The following is a 21673-nucleotide window of genomic DNA, read 5'->3' as shown; positions in this document are numbered from 1 at the left end:
CTGAGTTCCCAGCCAATAGTGCAATACTGCAGGGCCTTCTACTCTAGTGTGGCTCTGCACCACCCTCCCCAACAGGGCTTCAGAACAAGCTTACACTGGTGCCAACAGTCATGTAGTCTAATCCCCGCCACACTGCTTTCATGCTGAATTCAGATTTTAGGTTGTATAAGCTTTACCTCTGAGGTTTAACTCCATGTAACCTGGACTAGAAATATCCCATGGGGCCATTACAAGTGAGCAAAAATATTAACTGTGCATGTAAATTAAACAGACTCTACCTCATCAAAATATCAATTATTTTAGAAGACAATTCTATACTTCTTGGCAATCTACTCAATACACATGAAATGTAAGATGCTATCAACTGCACCATTTCAGTTTGTTAAAATGAAAAGTGGCCAATGGCAATTGAGTTCTACATGCCAGTTTCTGCCAAAATGTTTACCTTAGAATGAAACATGCACGTGAAAGCACCATGTCCCAACCACCTAAGCAGTCATTCTAAAGCCAGGCTACACTTGAAACAAAAAAAAAACCACCTCAAAGGCCGTTTTATAACTTTATTTGACACTCAGCAGTCAGTTCTCGTCCACATTAACTGTTTGCAGATCTGCAAAAGAAGAGACAGCCAGTCAACCTTCCACACCCGCCAGCACGCTGTCCCCTGACCCGCAGCTTTGCGGAAGGGAGTAACTTACTCTTGAAAGTGGTGACGGGCACGTAGGTGACCAGCGTGTAGAGCTTGTTTGGAGAATCTTCGTCCTCATTGCGCTTCCTGGACAGCCGTACCCGGATCCGGTACGGGACGTTCCTAGCAAGAAACACGCGGCAGGAGTCGGTTCCCTGTGTCATGGGACAGCTGCCAGGTGTACGCACACCGGTCCCCACTTCCGAAGCAGGCTACTAACGCTCCGTCCAGGGGTTTACTCTGACCAACCAGCCAGTACAGAGAAGTGCTGTCTCAGGGTGTATACCCGTCTCAGTAGGCAACCCCCACTGACTCAACCTGTGCAGACATGCAGGCCTAACTCGCCAGGTCTTTCCCTCTACACCAACACCGAAACCATGGTTATGGGCTTCGTCTAAAATTTAAATCTGGAGAAACACTAAAACCCCTGCAGGCTATAATGAACAAAGGACGACTAAATGTTTCCCTGCCTTCTGCACACTGTCCTCTCGCCCAGCCTCTCTGTAGCATCCCAGTGCATTGTATCCCCCCCTCCTTTTACTGGCTTGAGAACGTTAAGTGTCCTGAAACTGGGACTACTCTTGGCTTCTATGACACCACTCCTCCCTTATCTCAAAGGAGCCATCACCGGTCACTCCTCCAGACGTTTCTACCAAACTCTAAATGCTGGCCCACCACAGGGCTGACCTTAGGTCCTTCTGTCATCCCATCCAACCCCAACACTGAAATACCATCCAGATGCCACACCTTGCCCACAGCTGGCCCCACTTCCACTCTGGCACCTGGTATCGCCTTCACAGCAAAAACACCGTCCTGCTTATAAGCCAGGCTTCTCAACCTCGGCACTACTGACATTGGGCTGGATAATTCTCTGCTGTGGGGGATACCTTGTGCATTCTAGGATATTTACCAGAACCCCTGGCCTGTAGCAACCCCCACTAGTTACAACCAAAACTGGTGCCGGCGGAAGGGTAGGTAAAACTGCCTACAGCTGAAAACCACTGCACCAACGGCTTCTAGAGATGAATCCAAACTCTTTGCCAAGACCTACAAGGTTCCCTAAGATCTGCCTCCTGCCTCTCTCCACCCTTCAAGTCACTTACTTAATTCCACCTCCATCAACCTGTTCCCAGGTCACACCAAATTTGCTCTCTTTTTGTGACACTCCTACCTGACCCCCACACCGCTGGCTCCATCATTTGGGTCTCATTACAGATACCAGCTTCTCTGCAGATGGCCCCCACCCCTTGAGTTACTGCCACACTATTTTTTATACTTCTATATGCATTAGCTAATTACTGAGCTGCTTAAGCTGGTTTAAGTTTAAAGGTTCATCCTATAACACAGACAACTCCAGACCTTATTCCTCTGGCCCAGACAGCTTTGTTCAGCCTGGTGTCAATGCGCACATCTGGAGTCCCCATCTCCTTCACAGCAAACTTCCGGATCTCCTTGAGTGCCCGAGGGGCACGCTTCTTGAAACCCCTTAGATTCAAACATAAATAAATAAATTAAAGGAGTACAAAATTAAATGTCCTACTTTCATAAAAAATCTAAACCAAACTTTAACAAGGCAGGAACAATCCTTTTTCTTCCAGCATCAATTCCTAGCAACTGTTACACCCAGGACACAGGAGAGGCACAAGGATAAGGACTCTGCATACGACCCTTAAGTAATGTTAACACATACAATGGCCAACCCTTTCCTGACAAACGCACCCCCAAACTCTAGGAAAACCACCTGTTGAGGGTGCAATCCAAGAGTGACATGAGAATATGCCTGAACAGAGAGCACACAGCACTGCACACTACATGAATACGGCGAGCGCCCCCGGGACAAAATACAATTAGATTGGTCCCATCTTAAGACACAGCATGTTTTTGGAGACCATTTAATGCTAATTTAAAAGTTTAACTTGGTACGTAATGAAAGAGCAGAGGCCTGCAACGCGCAGTCCTCTCTCCAAGCACGATGAAGACAACAGTTAATTCTGTGGAGCTCATGGTATGTGTCGGGTGCTGTCGTGAGCCCGTCGGTTACCACTCTGAGCTAGGTGCTACTAATGCGCTGCTTACATAAGGACACAGGTCCATTTAAATGTCATGCTTTTACTTAAAAAATGTGAAAAAGCAAAACTTTACTATAGGTGGAAATGGTCAAACATCTGAGGTCCATTCCAAGTGGGGCAGAGAGAAAGCACAGTCTAAAGAGGTGTCCCAACACCCCAAAACGTGAATGTCAGAAGGGACCATCAATGGTTCACCTCAGTGACCCAATGCACAGCGCCTGGCACAAGATAGGTGCTCCATACTCGTTAGATGAAGCAAACGTCATGGAATCCAATACAAGTAACAAATGGAGCACGTTAGAGTGACTTAATTCTGCTCTGGAACCTTCAATAATGTCCCATGACCCACGAAAAGATGGGACCCTCCACCCACCCTCTGAGCCCACTTGATAGTGTCTCCCCTGCTCCCTGTGCACTCTCACCAGGCTCCTGGTCAATACTGAACCATCTAGGAGTAAAAGGTGACAGAAATGACAGCAGTGTAAGAAAATCCCCTTTCTCCAGAATTAGGTGACACTCCTGGAGTACGTTAGATGGTATAAAGTCTGACAGAGAAAACGAACCAGGGACACACACAGGAGCACTGGGAAGGGGACTGCAGGTCTGATAAGGTGGCCGCGGAGATACTGGAGTCAAGAGCTGAAGATGATGAGGGCAGCTGCTTAGGTGTGTGCGAGACAAGCATTTAAGCAAAACCGGGTGGGGGGAAGTATAAACAAAACCAAACAGCTACCCCGAATCAGGTAACTGCCTGATAGGAGATTAAGAAAATGAACGCTGCTCCTATGGAACCACAGTACTTTGGATTCCCATCTGAGGAACATGGGAAGCCAACGGAGGGTTTGGGGCTGCACCAGGGGCTTAGGGAAGGGGGATCAAAAGCAGGGAGCTGCAAACTGTAACCATTCAAGTGGCAGAGAATGGGGGGACCAGCACAGTGGGTCAGGCTGTGCAAGGCAAAACCAAGAGGGCATGTTCAGCAGAACCCGAAACAGGGGAGGCCACGGGAGAAACGGGGAGGCTGGCGCTGGAGATGGACACCAGGCGCTCGGTCTGGGGCCGCGCCGAGTTTGAGATGCCCACTTAGACACCCGAGCAGACAGAAGAGGAACCGAGTCCTGGAAGTCCGCATTAAGAGGACGGGCTGCGAGGACCGGCCAAGTGGGCTGAGCAGATAGGAAAAATACAAGACTGGGAATCTTTGTAAAACGAACAAAGCGCTTCTACAGAATGAGAAAACTGTCAAGTGCTGCCAATCAAGGGCTGAGAGCTGACCAAAGGGCTAGGTCTCCACCGAGGGCCTCTGTACCCGCAATGCCCACCTCCACACCTGCAATGTCCCGTTACTCCCGCGGCCTAAAAGCGACCCCTTTCTCCCGGGGCACCGGGTCACTCTCCGGGTCCGGCAGCGGGAACCAGCTCTGCCCCCGGCACCTCGCTCTCCCCCCGCCCGCCCAGGTCCGTTGATCCGGTTGCAAGCCCCGGGGGAAGGACGACGCCAGGGTTTCCCCCCCGGCTCCCCCCGGCACGACCCTCCGAGCAGGACCCTGGAAGCCCCACGCGCCGCAAGCACGGCGCGCACGCGCGGGACACGCTCACTCCCAGGCCGCCCCAAGCCCAGCGCCCGGCACTCACACTCCGTGGATGCGCTTGTGGATGTTGATGGTGTACTCCCTCGTCACCACCTCGTTGATGGCGGAGCGGCCCTTCTTCTTCTCGCCACCCTTCTTGGCGGGAGCCATCTAAACCCGGGCAACAGGGGCTGAGCAGAGCGCGGCGCGCACGGGCCGAGCCCCCTCCCCGCGGCCTCCCCCCGGGCGCGGCAGAGCGCAGCCCGCCACCCGCACGGCGCCCCGCGGGCCCGTCCCGGAGCCCCGGCCCCGGCTCCCCTAAGCCCGTCTCTCCCAGGCTTCGACAGCCCTGAAGCGCAAGGCAGGCTCCCGTCCCCTGCACCGCGGGCCCCGGCCCAGCTCAGGAGCGACCCCGCTGCCCGGTCCACGCGACCGCGGGCGAGGATGGAGCCCGATCCCGACACCAGCGCGCAGAGCCCATACTCACTATGCCCGGCCCAAGCTGGAGAGAAAGAGCGCGAGGTATTGTGGGAGAGGGAATGCAGGGTTGCAAGGACAACTTCCGGGTCGCCTGGAGGCGGGGGGGAGCCGGAGCAGAGGCGGTGACGTCAGTGCGCGCCCGGTAAAGGGAGCCGGGCTGGACGACTTCCGCCCGCGGCCCGGGAGCGCGGGTTCCGCGGCAGCCGTGGCGCGCGCTCTCCGTGGAGCTGCCTTCGCCGAGCGCCCGTCTCCGCCGCGGGCATGAGGCGAGGGAGGGACTGACGCCCCGGGTCCTCAGAGGCGACCGCAACCTCGGCCGCAGGGGCTGCGAGCCGGGCTGCGGAGAGGGCGCGCTGGTTTCCCGCGCCCTCGCGGAGGGGCCGCGAGTGCTGAGCCCGGGCCACGGCGCTGGCGGGCGGCCTGGACGAGGCGGCTCCTTCCTGGCCGCGGGGCCGCGGGGCCGCCTCGCTTGGGAGCCAACAGGGCGGCCTGCTGCGCCCCAGCCCGGGTCCTCGGCGGCCCGGCCGGCGCGGCGGGGGCAGTAGCAGGGGCCCGCCTCCCGCAGAGGCGGCCTCCGCCCTCCGGGGCCGCCGGCTCGGGCGCGCCCGGGGCGCCGCGCCTCTGAAACGCCCGGCGGTTCCCCGCCGCCCTCCGGGGCGCCGCGCCTCTGAAACGCGCGGAGCCCCCGCGGCCTCGCCGCCGTCGCGCCGGCCCCGCCTCTGGCCACCTCCAGGGCCCGCGGGCGGCGAGCTGCGGGGAGGACGCGCGGCGGGGGCTTCGGGCGGGTAGGGCGCGGTCCGAGGTGGTCTGAATTAATTCGCGGGTCCTGCGAGGAGTAGGGTGGGTGTGGGGCTGATGGTAGCAGGACTGGAAGGAGGAGACGTAATAGCGACGGATGAAGTCCTGAGCTGAGGCGGTGGCACTGCGCGGGGACAGACTGGTCTTTGTGGCGATGAACAGGAAAAATCAGGAGGACCTGGAGAGAAGCAGTGCACAGTCACTGCTCTAAGGGGCGTGTGTGTGGGGCGAGCTGGCAGAGATGGAAGAAATTAGTCGAGTCCTTAGGGCGTAGGAAAGTCTGGGAATATTGTCCTAAGGCCACAGGAAGCCGGAGTGGTCAGCAGGGCTCAAGAAGGCCAAAGCTGGGATGTGCCCACCAGCCTTTCCGGAGGAGGGTGCCGGGGATCCTCACGGGCCCCCTGTTGGAGTGGGGGCCTCGGTGGCCGCGGTGAGGGGCGCGGGGCGGGCTGCTTCCGTCTGTCCGGGAGGAAGACGCCCAGGGATGGGGTGAAGGGCAGGGAGGCTGGGGCGCAGCGGCAGCGGGGGCGACACTGGCTTAGGCACGATGTGAGATGGTGGGGCGCTGAGGAGGTGCCCACTGGAGGTCACTCAGAGCTTCCCAGGGGCTTAGGAACTAGATGTCACCAGTCTGGGATCCATGAGTCCAGGCCCTCCCCACTTCATGAACTCTTATTTCATAGGGGCGCACCGCTTAGCGGCTTCTCAAGACCACTTAAGATGAGAGCTAAACACTTTGAGCCCTCCTCCAGCTAAAGATATTTATTCAACCTCCCAATTTGTTAATATTTTGACTTGTATGGATTTCTGGGTTGAAGATAATTCCTCCCCAGCACTTGGAGGGCCTTCGCCCTCCCCACATTTCCGCCAGCCCTTACCCTGCTATTGTCCTCAGGCTCGGGCACCTGAAACCTGCCTGAGGGCTTTCAGACCGTAGCGGCCCTTTGGGATCACTTCTAGGATCCTGACTCCCTATGCCCCCACCTGCAGATTTTTGATGGAGTCTTTAGGGTTTTCTATGTTCAATATCATGTCATCTGCAAATAAGGACAGCTTTACTTCCTCTTTTCCAATTTGGATGCCTTTTATGTTTTCTTCCTGTCTGATGGCTGTGGCTAGGACTTCTAGTACTATGTTGAATAAGAGAGTGAAAGCGAACAACCCTGTCTTGATCCTTTTAAGGGAAATGGTTTTAGTTTTTGCCCATTGAGTATAGTATGACATTGGCTGTAGGTTTGTCATATATGGCCTTTATTATGTTGAGGTGTGATCCCTCTATTCATACTTTGCTGAGAGTTTTTATCAAAAATGGGTGCTGGATTTTGTTGGATGCTTTTTCTGTGTTGATAGGATCATATGATTTTTTCCCTTTATTTTGCTTATGTGATGTATCACATTTATTGATTTGGGGATATACCAGCCTTGAATCCCTGGAATAAATCCCACTTGGTTGTGGTGTATGATCTTTTTAATGTATTGCTGGATCTGGTTTGCTAGTATTTTAGTGAGGATTTTAGCATCTATGTTCATCAGGGATATTGGCCTGTAATTCTCTTTCTTTGTAGCATCTTTATCTGGTTTTGGGATTAGGGTGATGCTGGCCTCATAAGAGTTTGGGAGATTTCCCTCCTCTTGAATTTTCTGGAATAGTTTGAATAGAATAGTTGTTAATTCTTCTTTGAATGTTTGGTAAAACTCGCCTATAAATCCATCTGGTCCAGGACTTTTGTTTGCTGGGAGTTTTTTGATTACTGCTTCAATTTCATTAGTTGTTATTGGCCTATTCAGGTTTTCTCCCTGTTCCTGATTCAGATTTGGAAGGTTGTATGCTTCTAGGAATTTGTCCATTTCACCCATGTTGTCCAGTCTGTTGGCATGTAGTTGCTCATAGTATTTTCTTACAATCCTTTTTATTTCTATTGGGTCAGTTGTTATATCTCCTTTTTTCATTTCTGATTTTATTTATTGGGTCCTCTCTCTGTTTCTTGGTGAGTCTGCCTACAGGTGCATCAATCTTATTTATCTTTTCAAATAACCAGCTCTTGGCTTCATTGATATTTTTGTATTGTTTTTTAGTCTCAGTGTCATTAATTTCTGCTCTGATCTTTATTATTTCCTTCCTTCTACTTCCTTGGCACCTTTCTTGCTGCTCTTGTTCTAGTTCTTTTAGTTGTTTTGTTAGATGGTTCATTAGACCTCTTTCTTGTTTCTTGAGGTAGGCCTGCAGTGCTATGAACTTTCCTCTCAGGACTGCTTTTGCCGTATCCCATAGATTTTGGGTTGTTGTCTGTTCATTTTTGTTTTTTTCCATGAAGTGTTTGATTTCTCCCTTGATCTCATTGGTAACCCATTCATTGTTTAATAACATGCTATTTAGCCTCCATGTGTTTGAATATTTTTGAGTTTTTTTTATAGTGCTTTATTTCTAGTTATGGCATTGTGATCCAAGAAGATGCTTGATATTATTTCAGTCTTCTTGAATTTGTAGAGATTTGCCTTGTCCCCTAACATGTGGTCTATTTTTGAGAATGTTCCATGTGCACTTGAGAAGAATGTGTTTTCTGCTGCTTTGGGATGAAATGTTCTGTAAATGTCAATTAAATCCATTAGATCTAGTGTGTCATTTAAGGTCTGTGTTTCTTTGTTGATTTTTTGTCTTGATGATCTGTCCAATGCTGACAATGGGGTGTTAAAGTCCCCCAATATGATTGTGTTGCTGTCGATCTCCCCCTTAAATTCCACCAGGAGAATTTTTATATATTTAGGTGCTCCTATATTGGGTGCATAAATGTTTATAAGGGTTATTTCATCCTGTTGGATTGATCCCTTTAGTATTATGTAGTGATCTTCTTTGTCTCTTGTTATGGTCTTTATTGTGAAGTCTATTTTGTCAGAAATGAGTATTGCTTCTCCAGCTTTTTGTTTGTTTGTTTCCATTTGCATGGGATATTTTACTCCATCCCTTCACTTTTAGCCTGTGTGAGTCTTTTGTTCAGAGGTGGGTCTCTTGTAGACAGCATGTATTTGGGTCCTGTTTTCTTATCCATTCAGCTACCCTATGTCTTTTGCTTGGAGCATTTATTCCTTTTACATTTAATGTTACTATTGATATCAACTTATTTAATGCCATTTTTCTCCTTTATGGTGATGTACCTTTCTCTCACTATTCCTTCTTTTTCTTAGAGCAGTCCTTTTAGCATTTCTCCCATTGCTGGTTTCCTGGTACTGAACTCCTTTAGCCTTTTTTTGTCTGGGAAGCTCTTTATTTCACCTCAATTTTAAATGAAAAGATTCTGAAAGAAGGGCAAGCAAAAGATTAAGGGTAGAGCATAGGAATAGGGAAATAGGTGAAAAATAAAAATAAAATGAGAAAAACAGAAACAAGCAAGCAAACAGACAAAAAGACAGGAAGACAGAATATAGGGGAGACAAAGAAAAGAAGAAAAAAATGTTATGCCAGTGGAACAAGAAGAGAGAGTGAGGTAAAGCAAGGGCAGGGAGGGAGTCTAACAGGAGATATGGGGAAACAATAGAGAGAGCAGGAAACTTATTGGTTATAATGATAATATCCCAGCAGTTAAGCAGAGAATATCAAGAAAATCTTGATAATAGAACAAAAAACAAAACAAAGGAAAAAAAGGCAAAGCAAAACTTTAATTAAAAAATTTTAAAAAAATTAAAATTTTTTTCTTTTCTCTCTTTATTCTAAAAAAAAGTCAGCCAGGTGAGTTTTGTGTGGGCAGCTTATGTTGTCTGAGGGTCACTGATTTCAGTTCTCCTGGGAGGTGCTGTGTATCAGCCAGTGTCAGGAGCCGGCTAGGTTTGGCTCTGGTGTCCTTAGGTAGCTGGGTGGTCTGAGGCTCTGTGGACCACCTCCTCTTGTCAGCTATTTTGCCTCCCCCTTGTGGTTGTTGGGTCTTACTCCAGAGTCTTCTGAGGAATCTTTAGGGTGGAGGCCGGCTAGTGTAGCTCGGGATATCGCTCCTCTTAGAGGTTTTGCTGTCAGGCACTCACTGTGGGGCAGTTAGTCTGTGCTCCACAGCCAGCTCCTCAGTCCCTGCCCTGTCCTCTGATTCTAGTTCCCCATACAGTGCCCTGCTGCAGGTTCAGGTTCACTCAGTCTGTTGCCTTTTCTGTCTGGGCAGTTTCGGAGGCCTGGGTTCAGTGGGTTCAATTAAAAAAAAAAATTCCAGTGAGCATGTTGCCTGCCCAGCCCCCAGCAGTGGTTTTAAGCTTTTCCTCCAGGTCCCAAACAAGAGTCCCTGAGAGTGTTATTTTTGTCTTGTCCTGTGAGCTGTTCTCCCCCCTCAGGACTGTGCCCTGCAGGGATATCTGGGGCTTCAGTGAGCTGAACCAGCCCCTTTCCTGTTGGGGGTGGTGCTCCTTGTCCTCAGGAGGGGTAGGTGTGCTCTGCCCCTCTTTTCCCAGATCTGACTGGCTGATCGCACCTGGTGCTTCTTTCAAACTCCCCACTATGCACACTCAAATCCCAGCTTTCACTGGTCTGTCTCCCTAATGCAAGCCAGGAAGGTGGATTCAGCAATCAAAAACTCAAAAACACACAAAGCAACACACAGAGAACTTGCCTTGCGAGGTCCTGGCGCCCCTGTACCTTGGAACCAAGCAGGAGGGGCCACGAGGTCAGCCCCAGGCAGCTCCCCTGCACAGCTGATCTCAGTAAAGCTGGGGCAGCTCCTTGCAAGCTATCCCGGCTCCCCTCAGAGCTGGTCAAAATTCCTCGATTGGCTGCTCCAGTAGCTGGAGTCCCAATCTGCCCCTCTGGCAGCTCTGGTCCCTTTCCTGTGGCTGGAGTCCTCATCTGTGCTGCTGGCAACTCTGGCGGCTGGAGTCCCAGTCTGCCCCACCAGCAGCTCCCTTTCCTCTTTGGCAGTGGGAGGGCTCTCTTCCCCTTCCCTGCGCCACACAGTTCAAATGCTTTCTGGGGTTCTGCACAATGCCTTACAGGAAAGCAAGGGTCCCTGTATGTAGCTGTTCAGTGCAGCCCTCTGGCCCCTTTCTATTTGGAAGCTACACACTGCGGGACAGCTGTTTCCAGTGTCAGCTCCTTGGGTGAAAGACTCCTGTCCCGGCTGCCGCTAGACGCGTTTCACTGGGAAGGCGCAATCCTCTCCTCGCGGGCACTCTACTCTCCTGGCTCCCTCTGCCCACCCTGCATGGGCTCACCTTCCCTTCTCCTCTGCTCCAGGTTTGAGATCCCAGCATTTGGCTGCCAGTCCGCACTCCCAAGGGGAGGGAGCTTTGCAGCCTCTAACCCTCGGGCCTCAGATCCCAGCACAGGCTTCACGGGGGACTCCCTCTTTCTACGCCCCCCTCTTTTACCAGACTGCGATGTCTCTTCAGTGCTCCTTACTTGAAATATGTCCACTCAGGCATTTTTCTCTTGTTTTTCCAAGCTGGTTATGCAGTATTTTAGCAGTAAATTGAGTCCGTGGCTGGGAGCAGGGGCGCTCTGCTTCTTGTCATGGTGTTGCCATCTCCCCTTCTCTCATCCGACTTATTGTTGAAGCACATAGACCCGCCAATGAGAATCTATAAAATGGCATCTCAAGTGTTAGACCTGCTGCTTTACATAAAGGCTGAACAGACACATGATGGAAACTCGAGTCTGAAGTCCTGAAAATCAGCCTGCTGGGGCGCTCACATGTTTCAGTCCAGTTCTGCAGGCTCTTCCACCTTGTCCTTCCTTCCCAGGCCTCAGGGGTCAGGCCAGTCATGGCTGGTCCCCTCAGAGATCAAAACCATTAAGATAAACTTTGTGTGCTTGGTAAGTATTTTTATTGTGTGTGTGGAAAGGAGTTTGGGAATCCAGAGGAGGCTGTGGTCCAGCTCAAGTGGGTCGGCTTGGAAGACTATTAGTCAACCGATCCTTTGATATGTACCCCTATATTTCCACAGACAACGAGTCGCCATAGATTTGAGCAAACATGAACATTCTGGCATTTCAGTGATAACGCCAAAATGGACAGTCGCTTGGGGAGACTTTTCAATATCCAACCTGTGCTGGATTATTTCCTGCATAAATTTTGAACAATACACAAACCAAAGCAACAGTTGTCTTTGGATGAGGGAATGATTCCATGGAGAGGACGTTTAAAATTTCGCACGTACAACCCAGCGGAAATAACAAAATACGGTTTACTTGTTCAGATGGTGTGCGAGAGTGACACCGGCTATATCTGCAATATGGAGATATACGCTGCTGAAGGAAAGAAATTGCAAGAAACTGTTCTTTCAGTCCTTGGACCCTATCTTGGCATATGGCACCATGTTTACCAGGATAATTATTACAATGCTACATCTGCTGAATTGCTGCTACAGAACAAAACTGGAGTCTGTGGGACTATTAGGGAGAGTAGAGGTTTACCGCCAAATTTGAAAATGAAAACATCAAGAATGAAGAAAGGTGACAATATTTTCAAGAAAAGGCGATATTCTTCTCCTAGCATGGAAAGACAAGTGGGTTGTCCAAATGACATCAACGATCCATGACACTTCTGTCTCGACAACAGGAAGAAAAAAAACGGGAGAGAATATTGTAAAACCTACCTGCATCAAGGAATACAGTGCCCACATGAAGGGTGTTTACCGTGCGGATCAATTCCTTTTGTGTTGTTTCATTCTAAGGAAAACGATGAAATGGACAAAAAAAGTAGTGCTGTACCGTATAAACTGTAGACTTTTCAATTCATTTAGAGTGTACAATGTCCTCAGTCCACAAGTAAAAATGAAGTATAAACAGTTTCTGCTGTTGGTGGCGAGAGACTGGATAACGGATGACAATAATGAAGGCTCTCTGGAACCAGAGACAAATCTCTCCAGCCCTTCCCCTGGGGGTGCAAGGAGAGCACCTGTAAAGATCCACCCAAAAGGTTGTCAGGTGATATGAAGCAGCATGAACCTACGTGTATTCCAGCGAGTGGAAAGAAAGAATTTCCTAAGAGAGCCTGCAGAGTTTGGGCGGCCCATGGAAAAAGGAGCGAATTTAGATACTTATGTAAATTTTGTTTGGTCCCTCTTCATCGAGGAAAATGTTTTACGCAGTACCATACGTTAAAAAAGTACTAGGAACTTTAATTGTTTGTTTAATTGTTTTTGTAAATAAAAATGTTATAATTATTGGAAAACAACACCTAAAGTGCATTATGATCTGTAGTTATGATGATTTAAATAACGTGCAGTTTGCCCAAAAACGTGTGGTCCCTGGTGTATGTCTTAGAGATTTCTATGCGGTATGCAGTGTGCTAAAATGCTGCTGGAAGTTTGAAAACGCAGTTGAAATACAAACACTTCCTTTATAATTGTTCAAAGTGTATATACATTTTTGAGGGATACCCTATATTTTGAAATTAAAATTGACAGTTTATAACTGACTTTATATTAAATGTCAATTTAGGAGAAAGTTTTAGTGGTTGATGAAATTACATTAGAAAGGTAGAGTAACATAACCTTATAAAATATATTATATTGAGGAAATCATTGAGATTTCATGACCTTAAAGAAATAATGTGTTTTTAAAAATAGATGTCTTTATTGATTTCAGAGAGAGGAAGTGAGAGGGCGAGAGAGAAACATCAGCAATGAGAGTCATTGATTGGCTGCCTCCTGCACACCCCCTACTGGGGATCAAGCCCACATTGAATCCAACTGTGATCTCCTGGATCATAGGTCGATGTTCAACTGCTGAGCCACATGGGCTGATGGGGCTGAAATATGTGTTTAGCTCCAACACCACAAGTGGCTCAAAAGCAGCAACGGAAGCAGCATTTTCACCCAACATTAACTCTCATTTTCACCCCAGTCACCCAGATTTTAATCTCTAATATGGTTTTGTTTTGTTTTGTTTCAACTAAAAAGGATCAGGTCTCCTTGGAGTTAATTCCATACTTTGTAGCAGAAAAAACAATCAGTTTGGACCTTGATGTACTTGCTTCCTGAAGGAACTCAGAGTCTGGTTTCAGAGTCTGGTTTATGCTGAAAAGATAAATGCACCAACAAAGGGAGTTGCCAAGTTGCACTGATTTGAGCACAAAATAAAATAAATAACAATGGTTAATTAGAAAAGCTGAGTTTTGCCCTGGCCAATGTGGCTCAGTGGTAGAGCGTTGACTGGTGCACCAAAGGGTCACGAGTTCTAGTCCCAGTCAAAGGCACATATCTGGGTTGCAGGTCGGTTCCCCATCTGTGGTTGGGGTGGGTGCGGGAGGCAACCAATTGATGTGTCCTCACATTGATGTTTCTCTCCCTCCCTCCCTCTCTGTCTTCTTCCCTCCCATTCTCTAAAAAAAAATTAATGGAAAAATATCCTCAGGTGAGGATTAACAAGAACAAAAAGCTGAATTTATAAAAAGTCCACGAGTTAATGACTTCATGCTTACAGTAAAACACGAAATATAAAAAAAAGGTAGTTGTAATTAACAAAAGAGTTAATGTAATTGATATACCTAATATTTTTAATAAATCAAAGTGTTGGTATGTATGGGTGTCTTGTTTTCTTGTAAAGCTGGTGCCAGTTAGTAAGCTGTGCACATACATAAGCTTCTGCCTGAGGGAAGTGAGGTGACACTTGTGAGGGAGTCAAATGCTCCTGGGAAAAGTGGGGCTGTACCGCGAAGGTAGAAGGGTCCCAGCAGCTTCTTCACCCTGATGGTTGCATGCCATAGCCGTGTTAATTACAGTGAGATGCTGGTAAGAGATACACAACTTGCCAAATAGGTCAGCAGACCAGACTTGACATGTCATACAGTGAGATAGATCTAGCCAGAGAAAATGTAAAGAAATCTTCACCAAGCCTCAAAAATAAGAATCTACATGAGAGCCATGGAAGCCACCTAATGTAAGACATGTTACTTTGGATAAAAAGGAGGAATCTGATGCCAGCAGACCCGGGCAAGCTGCAGACTATAACTAAGTCCCTGGCTCCCATGCCAAACGCACACACTGCTGACTCGGGACTTTCAGTCTCTGCTGGTCAGAACCTGCAGTCTTTTTTTTGAGGACAGGTACGGTAAGGTCTTTAAACCTAGGGTGGTGTAAATATTTATTTGGTGAGTTATTGAAACCCTAGAATGATGTATAAAAACTGGACACTGAAAAGGTGTAAGAATGAATATGGATTAAAACACAAAAAGTTAAGTCCGTGATAGTCACATCTTCGCAACCAGTTTTGATGTAAAGATATTTAGTTTTGTTACATTTTATTTTGTGGGTCCTTTTTGCTTTTAAGATGATTTAAAACTTTTAAGGGATCTTCTATATCAGACTTGAGATTTTAATTAAATCCTTACAAGTGGTTACTCAAATCTGAGTATGCATTTTAAGGCATGTGTTAGTTTAGCGACTGTGCTGGAAGGTTACCCTGTTTCCCCCATAACTGGACATTGTCTGGTTAGGCAAAAATCCTGAAGATTTTCTTTGTTTCTAAAGAGCTTTTTTTCCCTTAGAAAAATAAAGTTTTTTTCACAGCTACCAGAAGGCCATATATTTCAACGATTTAATCAACCACGTTGTGTGTACAGAAGTCTGCTGCTGTCTGTATTGCACATATGCATAGTAAGTAGTTCACGTGTGTCTGTCCATAAAGCCACTTATGGCATTTCTCTGGAGAATCCTAATTGGTTATTTCTGTAGGTTATCAATGGCTGACTTTAAAACATTTGAGCTTTACATAAAGACAGAAAGAGTTGATCAGTTCACCATGTTGCCTGTATAAACAAACATTTTAAATTAGTGAACTGTAGTTGCCCTTAAAGACAGAAGATACTACATTTCAGTTGAGATAGTTTAAGATATTAAAAGAGGAGGCATAGCAAAGGAATAATGCCATGAGAGATCCCCTTGGCCTCTCCCCTGAAATTTCAACAAATTAACCAACTATAACTCAACAAAGAATTCTGTACTCAATACAGAGGCATGCCCAAGAGACCTGTGCATAGAAGCATCTAAAGCTGGGCAACCAGGAGTAAAAGGGGAGACAAGAAGGGAGAAAAGCTTGGATGGCTGCGGGTACAGCCCTGCAGCCGGGAGCTTGCGGTGTGGCCCAGAGAAGGGAGGAAGCCAGCAGTAGCAGGCACTTCCACTGGAGGAACAGAGAGCTGTGGGGCAAGTCCAGCAGGGCCAGAGAAGAGAACAGTGACCGAGCTAGCAGACGCCTGACAGAGTGCTGGGTGCTGCCATGTGGCTGTCCACTGTTGGGCGGGGGTGTTTCTGACAAAGAAACAAAACCACAGAGCCGTCCCACCCCCCTTGGACTCCCAAAACTCGCCTCCCATTGCCCTCGGTGTCAGGTTGAGGAACATTTTACCTATAAAACAAGCTATTGCAAGTGGAACTGCTGCTTCCCCCTGTGACTTATCCCCAGGTGAGGTGCTTGGGGTGAGACCCCCACAGAGGCCCGAGGGTCCCCATTACAGTGAGAGCAAAGCAAACCACCCCCAAGCAGTGCTGCTGTACTGTCTTATGGGAGCCCATGGAGGTCAAGTCTGGGAGATCACAGAGGTAAAAAAATCTTGCGATTCAGTGCAACCTATGGGAAAATAGTAGAAAGACCTCTTCAGAGAACACTGCTATAGAAGGGACATTTATGCCTAGACAGAGGAGAGGAGCAAATACCATGAACAACAACGGGAATGAGGATGATCAGAAAGAAAATGAAAATCCACAGAAAGCAAGCTGGAACACGTGGAAATGTGTGCTATGAATGACAGATTTCAAGACTGCAGTTCTGAAAATACTCAACGAGATGTGAGAAAATACAGGCAATTTAGTGCACTCAGAAAACAAACCAATGAACAAAACAAGTACTTTACCAAAGAGATTGAAACTTTAAAAAAGATATTGACTTCAGAGAGAGGAAAGGAGGGAGAGAGAGAGAGAAACATCAATGATAAGAGAGTCATTGATCGGCTGCCTCCTGCAAGCCCCCCACTGGGGATCGAGCCCACAGCCAAGGCATGCGCCCTGACTGGGAATGGAGCCTCGATCTCCTGGATCATGGGTTGATGCTCAACTGTTGAGCCACGCCTGGCCGGACAAGAGATTGAAACTTTAAAAAAGAAACAATCAGAAATCTTGGAAATGAAGCATGCAATTAAGGAGATTAGGAGTGAACTACTGAGCATAGAAAACAGCCAACCAGATGGAGGAAAGAATTAGTGATATCAAAGATAAGAATTTAGAAATGATGCAGAGGGAAGAAGAGAGAGACCTTAGCATAAAGAAAAATGAGGGAGCGCGACAAGAACTATCTGACTCCATCAGAAACAGTATTAGAATTATAGTCATTCTAGAAGAAGAAGAGAGGGAGAAAGGAACAGAGAGTCTATTCAGACAAATAGTGGATGAGAACTTCCCAAACCTATGGAAAGAACTAGATCCTTGAATCCAAGAAGCAAACAGAATACCTACTTACCTCAATACAAGGAATCCCCCTCCAAGGCACATTGTATTAAAACTGTCAAAAATTAATGACAAAGAAAAAATTCTCAAAGCAGCCAGGGAAAAGAGAGAAGTGACCTGCAAAGGAAAACCCGTCAGAATTTCATCCGACTTCTCAGCCAGAAACTGTACAAGCCAGAAGAGAGCAGAACCAAATATTCAAACATCTGAAAGAGAGAAATTAAGAGCCACAAATAATATATCCAGCAAAATTATCCTTTAAATATGAAGGAGAAATAAAGATGTTCCCAGACATTCAGAAACAGAGAGAATTTACCACCAGAAAACCCCCATTGCACGAAATAGTCAAGGAAGTTTTTTTACCTGAAAAAAAACATAAGGTCACAACCCTACGAATAAGATCACCAGAAACTTACGGCACAAACAGGGATAATTTATGGCAACAAAAACATAGAAGGGGAGGGGTAAAGGTCTGAACTGGCAAAGAAGGATGAACATTAGATGCACTAAAAACCCCCACAACTATTGTATGTATGTAACTTTATTTTTCATAAGCCTAATGGTAACCACACTGAAAACTCCCCAAACCAGGACACAGCTTAACAGAAGAGGAAGCAGGGGAAAGAAGTATGGAACACCACCAAACAAAAACAACAGAAGTACAAAGGAAAAGAACCAGTGGAGGCCCAGAGCTACCAGAAAACAAAAGACAAAATGGCTATAGGAAATCTCATACATCAATAATTACCCTAAATGCAAATGGTCTGAATTCACCAAAAAACAACAAAAAACACACACACACACACAAAAAAACAAAAAAACAAAGAGTAGCAGAGTGGATCAAAAAACAAAATCCAACGAAATGCTTCCCACAAGAGGCACATCTAAGCTGCAAAAACAAAGGTAGATTCAAAGTGAAAGGGGGGACAATGATCTCCAAGCAAATAACATCCACTGAAGAGCAAGTGTAGCCACACTTATATCTGACAAAACAGACTTCGAGATAACAAGAGACAAAGAGGTGGCACTACATCAGGAACACATAACACTCCTTAATATATATGCAGCCAACCAGGGAGCACCAAAATATATAAAGCAACTACTCACAGAACTAAAGGGAGAAACAGATCAAAACACAGTGATAGTTGGGGACCTTAATACTTCATTGATAGCTCTAGACAGATGGTCCAAATAGAAAATCAATAAAGAAATATTGGCCTTAAATGAGACACTAGACCAAATGGACATAGCTGACATCTACAGGGCCTTTCATCCCAGAATATTAGACTCTACTTTCTTCTCCAGGGCACATGGAACCTTCTCAAGGATAGACCATATGCTGGGTCACAGAGCTCGTAAAACAAAGTCAAGAAGACTGAAATTACACCAAGCATGCTCTCTGACCACGATGTCTAAATTAGAAATCAACTGCAAAAAGGAAGTAAAGAAACCCACAGATATGTGGAGATTAAACAACATACTACTAAAATATGGGTCAAAGAAGAGATAAAAAATCTGATTAAAAGATATGTAGAGACAGCCCTAGCCGGTTTGGCACAGTGGATAGAGCGTTGGCGTGTGGACTGAAGGGTCCCAGGTTCAGTTCCAGCCAAGGGCAAGTACTTCGGTCGCAGGCTTGATCCCTGGCCCTGGTTGGGGTGCGTGCGGGAGGCAACCAATCAGTGTGTTTCCCTCATATCGATGTTTCTCTCTCTGTCTCTTCCACTCTCTCTGAAAGGCAATGGAAAAAATATCCTCGGGTGAGGGTTAAAAAAAAAAAAATCCACTGTCTTCCTGTACACTAACAATGAAACTTCAGGAAAAGAAATGAAAAAAACAATTCCTTTTGCAATTGCAACTAAAAGAATAAAATACCTAGGAATAGTCTTAACAAAGAACCTGAAAGACCTATATGCTGAAAATCACAAAGCATTATTAAAAGAGACTGAAAAAGACCCAGCAAAATGGAAAAATACCCCGTGTTCATGGGTTGGAAGAATCAACATGGTTGAAATGGCCACATTACCCAAAGCAATGTACAGATTCAGTGCATCCCCATCAAAATACCAATGCCAGTTTTTAAAGAAATACAACAAAAATTTGCCAGATTTGTATGGAACCACAAGAAACTCAGAACAGCCAAAGCAATCCTGAGAAAAAAGACTGAAGCCAGAGATGTCACGCTACCTGACTTCAAATTACACGACAGAGCTACGATAACCAAAACAGCATGGTATTGGCACAGAAACAGGCACAGGTCAGTGGGACAGAATAGAGAGCCCAGGTATAAAACCACAGGTATATGGGCAGATGGTTTTCAACAAAGGAGCCAGAAACACAATGGAGTAAAGAAAGTCTCTTCAATAAATGGTGCTGGGAAAACTGGAAAGCCACATGCCAAAGAATGAAACTAAACTGTTTGTTCCCATGTACAAAAATGAACTCACAATGGATCAAAGACCTGACTATGAGACCTGAAACAGTAAGTTACATAGAAGAAAACATAGGTGCCAAACTTACGGACCTTGGCCATAGAGAACATTTTATGAACTTGACCCCAAAGGCGAGGGAAGTAAAGACAAAAATAAATGAGTGGAGCTATATCAAACTGAAAAGCTTCTGCACAGCAAAAGAAACCACCAACAAAACAGAAAGGCAACCGACCGAATGGGAGATGATATTTGCAAACTGTCACTCTGACCAAGGTTTAATCTCCAAAATACATAAAGAACTCGTTAAACTCAACACCAAGCAACCCACCCAGTCAAAAAGTGGGCAGAGGACCTGAACAGACATGTCTCCCAAGACGACATACACAGTCAATAGATAGGTGAGAAGATGTTCGACATCACTAGCAATTAGGGAAATGCAAATCAAAGCTACAATGAGACACCACCTCCCACCTTTACAGTGGCTACTGTCAGCAAGACAGGTAACAGCAAGTGCGGAGAGGTTGTGGAGAAAAGGGGGCCTCACTCACTGCTGGTGGGAATGTGGACTGGCACAGCCACTGTGGGAAACAGTCCTAGCGATTCCTCAAAAAATTAAGAATAGAGCTACCATACGACCCAGCCATCCCTCTCCTGGGTATGTACCCGAAAAACTCCAAAACATGTATCCACAAAGATATACGCACCCCTGTATTCATTGCAACATTATTTACAGTGGCCAAGACATGGAGACAACCGAAGTCCCCTGTGATAGAGGACTGGATAGAGAAGACGTGGGACATGGACGCAGTGGACACTACTCAGCCTTAAGAAAGGGAGAAACACTGCCGTTTGCAGCAACATGGATGGACCTCGAGAATATTACACTAAGTGAAATAAGTCAGGCAGAAAAAGCTAAGGAACATATGATTTCTCTCATATGTGGGATATAAAACTGAAGCTCGTGGACACAAACAGCAGTGCGGTGGTTGCCAGAGGGAAGGGGGTGGGGGTGAAGGGGGCCTAATATATGGTGACGGGAGAAGATTTGACTTTGGGTGGGGGGCACACAGAGCAATATACAGATCTTGTAACATAGAGACCCACACCTGAAACCTACATGATCCTATTAACCAATGTCACCCCCATAAATTTAATTTAAAAATAAAATAAGTAAAAAAGGTGGCATATTCCAGAGTTCACATTTCAGTCAGTTTTCATGAGCCAAGACTATAGTTTTCCATAGAAAGGTCTTGTTTTTTCCGGAAACAGGCAGGGTTGCAAAACAGCCTTTTAATGAGCAAAATTAAATGAATCATAAGCTTAGAGATTAGCCCTGGCCGGGATGCTCAGTGGGTTAGAGCACTGGCCCCAGGCACCAAGGTTGCAGGTTTGATGCCCGGTCAGGGCCCAATGCTGCATAAATAAGTGGAACAACATATCAGTGCTTCTCTTTTCCTCAAAAAAAAAAAAAAGCTTAGGGATTAAAAGAAGGAAAGAGAAAAAGAAAAGAAAAGCATGGGATTAATTTCCCCTCATGCCATGTGGGCCTAAAGAAATATTACACGGTAAGAGTTTGAGTTTATCCAGATTGTGAACACGCGTGAGATTTAAGCAACGCCAGATTAAATAAGTAGCACGGCATTTGCCACCCTGTTCTTATGGCTCCAACTAGAAACCCTAGGGTGATCAATATGCTATTTCCATAAAAATCTTGTTTTAGCCCTGGTCAGTTGCTCAGTGGTTAGAGCATTGGTCTGAGGACTGACGGGTCCCGGGTTCGATTCCAGCCAGGGGCATGTACCTCAGGTGCAGGCTTGCTCCCCGGCCCTGGTTGGGGCGCGTTCTGGAGGCAACCAGTTGATGTGTCTCCACAGCCATGTTTCTGTCTGTTTCTCTCTCTGTCTCTCCCTTCCACTGTCTCTGAAAGCAATGGAAAAAATATCCTCAGGCGAGAATTAAAAAAAAATAAAAATCTTGTTTTACTTAGAAGTAAGGATCCTGACAGCCCATTAAAATACAAACTCTTCTACAGAAGAGTTTCCTATAAAGCTTCCAATTTACAAACCAGTTAAATTACAAAGTCATTCATCTGGTTTTAAAAAGTTCTTTCTGGTTCCTTTAAACAGTAAGTGATCCTAAGACACGTGAAGAATTTAGACTTAGCCTTTTCCAGGAATATAGCAACCGTGGGACAAACAAAACTCCTTTTCGATGTATTTG

General features: G+C 46.5%; 1 protein-coding gene across 1 annotated transcript; it reads right to left on the bottom strand.

The window, feature by feature from the left end:
- Positions 1 to 546: 546 nt before the first annotated feature.
- Positions 547 to 5325, bottom strand: RPL31 (ribosomal protein L31). Its single transcript, XM_081155826.1, has 5 exons — positions 4816 to 5325; positions 4393 to 4499; positions 2048 to 2173; positions 699 to 811; positions 547 to 610 (listed from the first exon to the last, which is right to left on the bottom strand). Exons 2-5 carry the CDS (start codon positions 4497 to 4499, stop codon positions 579 to 581), a joined length of 378 nt encoding a protein of 125 aa, XP_081011952.1. The 5' UTR covers positions 4816 to 5325; the 3' UTR covers positions 547 to 578.
- Between the last annotated feature and the right edge of the window lie 16348 nt (positions 5326 to 21673).

Source organism: Miniopterus schreibersii, assembly GCF_964146895.1.
Source record: "Miniopterus schreibersii genome assembly, chromosome: 13".
In the NCBI taxonomy this organism is placed as follows: domain Eukaryota; kingdom Metazoa; phylum Chordata; class Mammalia; order Chiroptera; family Miniopteridae; genus Miniopterus; species Miniopterus schreibersii.
This window is presented reverse-complemented; position numbering and strand designations above follow the sequence as displayed.

Bases quoted from the DNA above. Each gene is read 5' to 3' on its own strand.
- RPL31 (XM_081155826.1), bottom strand. From the start codon at position 4,499: ATGGCTCCCGCCAAGAAGGGTGGCGAGAAGAAGAAGGGCCGCTCCGCC. The intron at 2,174-4,392 runs GTGAGTGCCGGG...TTTGAATCTAAG, and splicing joins CACAAGCGCATCCACGGAGT to GGGTTTCAAGAAGCGTGCCC. The intron at 812-2,047 runs GTCTGGAGTTGT...GTTTCTTGCTAG, and splicing joins GTCTGGGCCAGAGGAATAAG to GAACGTCCCGTACCGGATCC.